At 42.8% G+C, this 10,009-nt stretch overlaps 1 protein-coding gene across 1 annotated transcript; it reads left to right on the top strand.

The window, feature by feature from the left end:
* The first annotated feature begins 863 nt into the window (after positions 1-863).
* KRT24 (keratin 24) lies at positions 864-6,111 on the top strand. The gene is made up of 8 exons (XM_049636015.1): positions 864-1,603; positions 2,404-2,486; positions 3,102-3,258; positions 3,985-4,146; positions 4,242-4,367; positions 4,712-4,929; positions 5,142-5,269; positions 5,671-6,111. The coding sequence occupies exons 1-8, from the start codon at positions 974-976 to the stop codon at positions 5,772-5,774; spliced, it is 1,608 nt and encodes a 535-aa protein (XP_049491972.1). The 5' UTR covers positions 864-973; the 3' UTR covers positions 5,775-6,111.
* The last annotated feature ends 3,898 nt before the right edge of the window (positions 6,112-10,009 follow it).

The raw sequence follows: 10,009 nt of genomic DNA, 5'->3' as shown, positions 1-10,009 counted from the left end.
GTCAATCTCTCTGAGACATTCTCTGCTCAGATAAACATGTTGCTGAGATCTACTAATACATGCAGGGAAGACTGTTATATTTAATGTTTTCTTATTAACAGCAAAAATATCTAGCCTGATCTCAGAATACAGAGAAAACTTCAACACAAACGTAACCTTAGAAATATGCTGATTGAAATAATCATAGAGGGGCGCCTGGGTGGCGCAGTCGGTTAAGCGTCCGACTTCAGCCAGGTCACGATCTCGCGGTCTGTGAGTTCGAGCCCCGCGTCAGGCTCTGGGCTGATGGCTCAGAGCCTGGAGCCTGTTTCCGATTCTGTGTCTCCCTCTCTCTCTGCCCCTCCCCCGTTCATGCTCTGTCTCTCTCTGTCCCAAAAATAAAAATAAAAAAAAAAAAAACGTGGAAAAAAAAATTAAAAAAAAAAAAAAGAAATAATCATAGAGAAAGACAATTAAGTCTAAAACTAATGCTGATGTGCAAGCTAATTCCAACTTTAAGAGAATAATATGAACAAAAGTTATGAGTTTGATGGGAAATTTCCATCCTCATTGCATTAAGTATTTTAATTACATTTGCTAATCTGGGGATGTGTCCTTCAATTGGGAAATCATGAAGCAAAATGAATAGAACTCATTCAGAAAAGCATGATCAGTCATCTAAAACTCTGAAAGATTAAAACTGTAATTCTGGGGGAAAAAAGTTTTTGCTTTGCTCCACCTTTTTTTTTTTTCTTGATATAGTAAATGCCCTGAGGCTCTGGCCTAGCTTCAGAAAAAGAGCCAGGGGAGTGTGTTCACAAAAAAGAAATTATCCAATTGCAGATTAGCAAAACTGTAACAGGGATTAAGACGTGACACAGAAAAGGAACACCCTAAAAGTGTGTATATAAGGGCAAAAGGAGAGCTTGCAAATACATTCTTCCCTGTCCTCTCTCTTGTTCACCTGGACAAGCTGAACGTTTGCAGGAGCACCATGTCTTGCTCATCTCGTGTCTCCTCTTCCAGGGCTGGGGGCAGCGGCTTGGTCAGGGTGTCCGCTGCTGGGAGCAGCTTCAGCAGTGGAAGCAGATGCGGTCTGGGGGATGGCTCTACCCGGGGCTTCCGAGGAGGAACCGGTGGCTGTGGCCTGAGTCGGGGATCAAGCAGTGGCTCCGGAGGAGGTTTTGGTAGCTCGGTACAGGGTGGCTTTGGAGGCACTTCAGGCTCTGGGGCTGGCTTTGGTGGGGGTTCTGGCTTTGGCGGGGGTTCTGGCTTTGGCGGAGGCTCTGGCTTTGGTGGGAGGTCTGGCTTTGGTGGGGGCTCTGGAATTGGGGGGGGTGCTAGTGGAGGCTTCTACATCTATGGCAGTGGTCTGGGGGGTGGAAGAGGGGGTGGTGTTGGTGATGGGGGACTTTTCTCCGGAGGTGAAAAGCAAACCATGCAGAACCTCAATGACCGCCTGGCCAGTTACCTAGACAAGGTCAGAGCCCTGGAGGAGGCCAACAGTGATCTGGAGAACAAAATCAAGGAGTGGTATGACAAATTTGGGCCTGGGTCTGGAGATGGTGGATCTGGAAAAGATTACAACAAATACTATCCAGTAATTGAAGATCTCCGGAATCAGGTGAGACACTATCCACTGCTGAGTTCTATTATTTCTGTATCTTCTGCTCTTATTCAGATCATGTACTGTAATGAAGATTTTAAGTCAAGGAATTATTTGAAGACATATTTGCTTGTTGTATATGTAAAATGGGATTTGGTGTGTTTTAACTATGACAATACTGCATATGACATCCGACCACATTAATGATCTGTTTGCCTCTCAAATTTGAGTATTTCTACATAAGAGAAAAATTTATATAATGCGAGGCAGCTAATTAACATGTACATAGAAGAATGATGGCAGTGAGTCAATACTAGCTTTATCTAGTATTTATTTTCATGATTAATTCTAGCAGGTTGACATATTCCAGTGTCTTGTTAGATTTAAATAATCTTTACAACTGTTTTTCTTCCTGGAAAATCCGGTGCAAATATTGTATGAGAATGTGCGTAATCTGAAATGTTTAGCCATTGTTGTATGGGGAATATTTTTTAAAAACTTTTTAGAAGTGAAATTCATTTTTTGCACAGTTTTCTGAAAGAACTTATAGAACAACTGATCTTCCAAAGCAGCAGAAATAAGCAGAGGACTGTGTTCTATAAAACAATGTTCCATGCTGATTCCAGCAAACTGTTACCTTTTTGCAGAAAGATGTAGTTCAGCTATGCCAGATTATCAATAAAGATGTCATTACTAAGCAAGTTTTCAAAACAATTTACCTTTAAAAACCGACTCATGGGACACCTACCCTCACAGGTGCGTGTGCAGATACAGGTAAAAAGCATCCATGATTCATTCACTATTATTGTCTTTTCTAGATCATTGCTGCAACTATTGAAAATGCTGGGATCGTTTTGCAGATTGACAATGCCAGATTGGCTGCTGATGACTTCAGACTGAAGTAAGAAAAGCAAAGACTTGAAAACAAATGTTGTAGGAAAAATAAAATTCAATCTGTCTGTTTCCTTTATTCTAAGCTCAAAGAAATATCTTTTAGGGGATCAAGACCTACATTTACAAACATTCCACCAAGAGTAAATTTGAGAGAGAAAGAGAACACCAGTGGGGGGGAGGGACCGAAGGCAGGAGTGAGAGAGAGAGAGAAACAGAGAGAGAGAGAGAGAGAGAGAGAGAGAATCTTAAGCAGATTCCATGCCCAGCACAGAATCCAATGCAAGGCTTGATTTCACAATCCTGAGATCATGAGTTGGGCCAAAATCAAGAGACGCTCAACTGACTGAGCCACCTAGGCGCCCCTCCAAGAGTAAATTTTTAAAACCGCCACTCCACCAACAAGGAAACAAAAAACAGGTCAAAATAAAGATGAGTTTTTGTTATAAAAAAAAATTAGCCATCAGTAGGATTAACATTAGGTTCATAATTTTCTTTCCATGGGAAAAACTCCTAAGAGAAAACTTGGTAGCTTTCTTTTATCAAATAGCTCAGAGGAAAAAAACTTTTTCTTGAATACATAAGAATGGATGTACTCTGAAATGCTCTATACTGTCCTTTCCAGGTATGAGAACGAGCTATATCTCTGGCAGGCCGTGGAGGCCGACATCAACGGCCTTCGGAAAGTTCTGGATGACCTGACCATGACACGCTCTGACCTGGAGATGCAGATTGAGAGCCTCACCGAGGAGCTGGCCTACCTGAAGAAGAACCACGAGGAGGTAGGAGCACATTCCGCACTATTAAATGACTCTGACCTACGTACTTCCCGCACATCCATTCTGTAAAAAATTCTATCTAAGTGGATTTCCAACTCTTATGTCCAAGGAAAAAAGCAGTCATGAACAAATTATATCTGATTTTGGTGGGAAGCAGGGGGTAGCCTTTAGTGTCCTAGTTTCAATTTTTTTGTTGGCTCTGCATGTTTTAAGAAGTCTTGGGGCGCCTGGGTGGCTCAGTCAGTTGAGTGTTCAAGTCTCGATTTCGGCTCAGGTTATGATCCCAGGGTCATGAGATCCAGCGCCTGAGCCCCTCATAGGGCTCTACCCTGAACATGGAGCCTGCTTAAGATTCTCTCTCTCCTGCTCCTCCCTCGGACACACACTTGCCATCTCTCTAAAAGAAGAGGAAGAGGAGGAGGAGGAAGAGGAGAAGGAGGAGGAAGAAGAGGTCTTTGCTTTTCTGTTTTTAAAATTTTTTCTTTTTAATGTTTATTTTTGACAGAGAGAGAGACAGAGCACGAGCGGGGGAGGGGCAGAGAGAGGGAGACACAGAATCGGGAGCAGGCTCCAGGCTCCAAGCTGTCAGCACAGAGCCCGAGCGGGGCTTGAACTCATGAACCTTGAGATCACGACCTGAGCTAAAGTCGGACGCTCAACCGACCGAGCCACCCAGGCGCCCCTTTGCTTTTCTGTTTCTATCACCGTGATCTTTTTTCTTCGCGCTAGGAAATGAAGACTACGCAAGGAAGCTCCGGAGGGGACGTGACCGTGGAAATGAACGCCGCCCCCGGCACCGACCTGACCAAGTTACTGAATGACATGAGGGCACAGTATGAAGAGCTGGCGGAGCAAAATCGCCGCGAGGCCGAGGAGCAGTTCAACAAGCAGGCAGGTTATCACTGCTGGGTGTCTGAGAGTCACACGCAAGCCACTTCAGGTCATTTCTTCAGCCTGCAGCGACTGCCATTCTCTTTTTTATTTAGAGCGCATCACTGCAAGCACAAATTTCTACTGATGCCGGAGCAGCCAGTTCTGCCAAGAATGAGATCACAGAACTGAGACGTACTCTGCAAGCCCTGGAAATTGAGCTTCAGTCCCAAACGGCCACGGTGAGCGCAAAGAGGTTTGCAAAACCTCCAACAGGGAGTTGAGCGGTTTCATTCTCCCTCTTTGCCAAGATGTTCCGCTTGGCACTTAATAAAAGGGCGTCAGGAGCACTGGCTTGTGGTTGTAGAAAGCGTGAAACATTCTAGTGAAAGACAATATACTTTCATAAAAGATTTAGCGTCAAGGAAAGCAGTTATGCCAACAAAAATGAAGGAACCCATGATATAACAACATAGGGTGTAACTTCTCTTTGTACCTTACGCTATTTTGCGTTAAAAAAAAAAAAATCATCCCATGACTTATTTTCATCATGATTTTTTTTTTTTTAACTGGCTTTTTCTTTTAGAAAAGCTCCCTGGAAGCGACCCTGGCTGACACAGAAGCTGACTACATGGCTCAGCTGTCGGAGATCCAGATGCAGATCAGCGGCCTGGAGGAACAGATCTGCCAGATCCGGGGCGAGACTGAATGCCAGAACGCAGAATATGAGCAGCTGCTGAACGTCAAGACCCGCCTGGAGATGGAGATTGAGACCTACCACCGCCTGCTGGATGGAGAGGGAGGGTAAATGACAGTCAGCCGCTCAGTGCGTTCCTTGGGGTACTTATGTTACCAAACCAAAATGGGGGTTGGGGGCTGGACTTGGGTTTGAAAAGTCACAGTGACATGGTTGAATCAAAAGTCATTTACTTTCCGCAGGGAGAGCCCCCTGCGTGAAGGGTTAGTCCCGCCTTTGCAAACTACAAAGGAACACAATTCCTTTTTTCCTCTAGCAGTTCTGGTTTTGGAGGATCTGATTTTAGAAACTTGGGCTCCAGAAATACAGGATCCAGAAACATGGGATCTAGGGATTTGTCCGTGTCTGGTGACTCAAGATCTGGAAGCTGCTCTGGCCAAGGAAGAGGTAAACATATTTTAATGTTCGTGATCGTTTTATCATTTAAAGTAAAGGCATGCTTTGCTTGTCATATAAAAAGTGTACAGGGGCACCTGGGTGGCTCAGTCAGTTGAGTCTCCGACTTCGGCTCAGGTTGTGATCTCACGGTCCATGAGTTCAAGCCCTACATTGGGCTCTCTGCTATGAGCACAGAACAAGCTTTGGATCCTCTGTCTCCCTCTCTCTCTGCCCCTCCCTCCCTCCCTCTCCCTCTCTCTCTCAAAAATAAACATTAAAAAGAAAGTGTATACTCTTGTTTACATAATCTTAACCCAGAGAGAACATACTTAAGGAATGTACTTGAATTTCTCTTGATCTGGGTTTCTGTGATTATTTCCAAACTGACATGGTGATTCTGTGATTTTCAGAGGCAAACAAGACAAGAGTAACAAAGACCATTGTGGAGGAAGTGGTGGATGGCAAAGTCATCTCATCTCAGGTCAGCAATGTTTCTGAAGTGAAAGTTAAGTAAGCAATTTCCAGATCAGCAAGAGTGTCTTTCAGAAAAATAATGAAAGGACACAAATGAAGAAATCACATCAATCTTTCTAGCCATCTTTCTGGATGTCTTCAGGGAAAAGATTCCATCCAGAAATAGCTAACCAAATAATTTTTCTGCATCTTCTTCTTTTCTTACCCACAACGCTCTTGAAAAAGTTGAAATGACAATTTTGCTCTGTTTCCATGCTTCAATAAACTTACTTTTGCAAGTTAACTAAATGCTTCTGGAAATTTTTTAAGAAATTCAATATTTTCCCTAGAAATAAAGCTTTCAGTTATGATCTAGCTGCATTGTTATTATACTAATATTAATTTGTTATTTATATAGTACCCTCTTCATAAAAATCAAGATTATAGCCATTTGGCGTGTGGGCATTTCTAGCAACATCCCATTGGAACTCACTGAGAGCTGAAATTAGGTCTTAGTGTCCCTAAAAAAGTTGTGGGAAAGAAAATGGGATATGTGATATGGCTCCAGATTTCTGAAAACCTCAAAAGCTCCAAAGAGAAGAGATCTCAGATACTTGTACCCTTACCAAATCTAACCACACCTCTAGCCAAAAACTGTCACTTAGCCAAGCTGGTGTTTCCTTTTCCCACTGTCCACTGCTGAGTTGGCCACGGGGCTCTGTCTTGTCTTGCTTGGGACAATGAAGCTTGTTAATGTAGGGCAGGAGATGGTACCGGCTCAGTCCCAGGAAGAAACAGACACAGGACAAAGCCACACTGGTTAAGGACTTTTCCACTTGAGGAATTCAATAGCACCAGATCACAAACTAGAGAATCAACCCCAGAAGCCAGTCCTCAAGAAAAGAATGCCAGGCGTGGCATAAAAAGCCAAATTTAAAATTACAAAGGATGAACCTGAACATAATTTATGCAAATTATACCTTCAAATATAAAACCAATAAGATCTGTATGAGAGTATCAAACTTTTTAAAAAAAATTTTTAATGTTTATTTATGTTTGAGACAGAGAGAGAAACAGCATGAGCAGGGGAGGGGCAGAGAGAGACGGAGACTTAGAATCTGAAGCAGGCTCCAGGCTCTGAGTTGTCACCACAGAGCCGGATGCAGGGCTCGAACTCATCAACTGATGAGATCATGACCTGAGCCGAAGTCAGACGCTCAACCGACTGAGCCACCCAGGTGCCCCGAGAGTATCAAACTTTAATAATCCAAAACCACCCAAAACATGTAGCTTTTCATTTTCTAGGCATATTGAATAAAACCTAAAAATGAACCTGCAAGCACACTGGGACTTCTGCTTTGATAGATAACTACAGAGTTATATATAATATATATATAGTAATATATATATATATATATTATATATATAATAGCTACAAGCACAAACCACTACTCAAAAAGAGCAACACTGTCTTCAAACATATGTTTCCCATCAAGCCATTACAGTAACTTAAACCTTGGATGTTTTTCCTCTAGTGAAAATTTCAGAAATATGAACCAGCTGATCCAATGTGGATTAATAGTGGAAAGACACAAATGGAAACCAGTTGTGTGCAGCCTCTGGTCCCTCGGGTCATCACGGCCACACTGGGGAAGCCTCTTTCTGTGAGTCTTCCCAGATGCATGCTTGTAGTCCTGTACCACCTGGCACCTACGTTTATGCCTGGTATTATCTGCATGTCAAAGCAACAGTATATGGCCACTCTGAAAATCATCTTTAGGTGAAAACCCTCATCCTGTGTTTCCCTGACATGTGTTAAGAGGCCACATTTGTACTAAATGACCATTTACAGATACAGAAAAGGCCAGAACATGCTGAGATGCAGTAAAATACGTCTCTAGCATTTCAATTAAAAAAAAATTTTAATGTTTATTTATTTTTGAGAGAGAGAGACACAGACAGAGTGTGAGCAGGGGAGGGGCAGAGAGAGAGGGAGACACAGAATCTGAAGCAGGCTGTACTCTGAGCTGTCAGCACAGAGCCTGACTCAGGGATCGAACTCATGAACTGTGAGATCATGAACTAAGCCAAAAAGGACGCTCAACCGACTAAACCACTCAGGTGCCCCATGACCACTTTTTTTTTAGCTGGTTCCTCTATAATGCCTGCTCCATCTTTTCTCCCCACCACGTGCCCCAGGAGGTCACCTCTCCTCTTCAGAACTCCTCTGCACCCAGAATACTTCTTACAAACAGTAGCCATCCAACAACCAAATGACTGAACCATGAGATCATGACCTGAGCCAAAGTCGGACACTCAACCAACTGAGCCACCCAGGCAACCCGCATTTCAATTTTTAAAACGGGAATTACTGAGCCATTTGGGATCATGAAATTTCCTTAGAGTACTGAACAAAATGTTAAGGATAGGGTGTTTGCACACTATGACCTGTCCTGAAATCACTTCAAAACCACATGACATAAAACTGCGTATGTTTTATTCTGGAACTCTATAGTTCAGCAATCCACCAACTTTTCAATGAGTGCGGACTTACTCTTAAGAAGGAAGAGCCAGTGCCTACGTGGTATGAATTTTCATCGGTTGACTTTTGATCCAGAGATTCATACGGTCGTTCTTGTCACTCCGACCTCAAGGGACAATGGGCAAGAATGGTGAGGGTGCTGGACATGGTATCTGTCCTCACAAAGATTAGAAGCAAGAAACGAGGTTTGTAGGAAGCAGGGAAGAGGAAACAGCCAAAGGATTTGAGACCCTATGGAAAGTAGCCTAAATTTGCTTAATGACTTCATGGAATTAGACCCTGTTCAAAAGACCTATAAGAGAATACAGTGATGAATATAAATCACCCAGAATGTAGCTCAAGTAATATTTTCCCAATAACCTCCTCAACTAGCAAAATACTACATGTAATACAACATTTTAAAAAATTATCAGTGGCTCAAATGGGATACTTGAAAAAAAAACAGGAAATATCGGTCAAGCTCTTTTAAAAACAATTTTCTGGGGGCACCTGGGTGGCTCAGTTGATTAAGCATCTGACTGGATCTCAGCTCAGGTCATGATCTCACAGTTTGTGAGATCCAGCCCTGTGTAGAGTTCTTTGCTGACAATGCGGAGCCTGCTTAGGATTATCTCTCTCCCTTTCTCTCTGCCCTTTCCCGGCTCCCATGCACTGTCTCTGTCTCTGTCTCTCTCTCTCTCTCTCTCTCAAAATAAATAAATAAACATTTAAAAAGAAAGAAAAAAAATTTTCTCATTTGTAATATCACTGGCAATATGAAATGATAAGGTGGAAAGGAGCAAACACTGAGATAACATTTCAACTAATTTTTTTTAATGTTTAGCATTTATCTTTATTTTTTTAAGAGGTGGGGGAGGGGCAGAGGCAGAGGGAAAGAGAGAATCTTAAGGAGGCTCCACACCCAGCAGGGAGCCCGATGCAGGGCTCCACCTCATCAATCCTGCGATCATGACCTGAGCTGAAATTGAGAATCACTGCTCAACCAACTGGGCCACCCAGATGCCCTTAATGTTAGTATTTAAATGGCGTATAGAAGACAAGCCCAGAACATATCTATCACAGATCTATCATGTATCAAGTGCATAGATTCCTGGGGTGGGGGCGGGGGGGAATATGTTTATTTCATTGACCAAACCGCAAGGAACACGAAAGCCTACGGTTACAACACTGCAGGAGGACTATATCACTCGGACTCCAGCTTGCTTCTTAATGGCCCCGTAGAGCTGGGAAGTGTTTCCCAACACCACCACCTCCACTAGCTCATCCCTAACACCCTGATCTTTAGAAACACGTACTGCTTTTAGCTTTATTCATTGCTGGCAGCTAGCTACAAAATAAATTACTTCAAATGACTTTTTATTAGTTTGCCTAAGACCAAGAAGTCAGGTTTTTAAATCTCCATGATGGTTGTCACGTAAACAAAGGCTTTGTGGCACCATTTCAAGATAAGGCAATTGTACTTTCCCCTCCGGGGGTGCCACACTCAAAAGTTTCCATGAAGATCCAGTATTAATGCTTGCGATTTCTATCACAATAATAACATAAAAATCACAGAGTTTTAAAGAGTTGGATGGCGACTTTTATTCCAAACCCTCAATTTCTATCCCAAACACCCAGGATAGAAATTCTTCCTGGAAGATTATTCTAGGCCTCTAGTCCCTGCTTGAAGGTGCCCAGACCTTGCAAAGTTCATGACTTGGTAAGGGAGATCATTCCATTTAAGAACAGGTGTAAAGTTAGAAATGGTTTCCTTA

The sequence above is a fragment of the Panthera uncia genome, chromosome E1 (assembly GCF_023721935.1).
Source record: "Panthera uncia isolate 11264 chromosome E1, Puncia_PCG_1.0, whole genome shotgun sequence".
NCBI classification, from domain to species: Eukaryota; Metazoa; Chordata; class Mammalia; order Carnivora; family Felidae; genus Panthera; species Panthera uncia.
The sequence above is the reverse complement of the archived record's forward strand: the minus strand, read 5'-3'. Positions and strand labels throughout refer to the sequence as shown.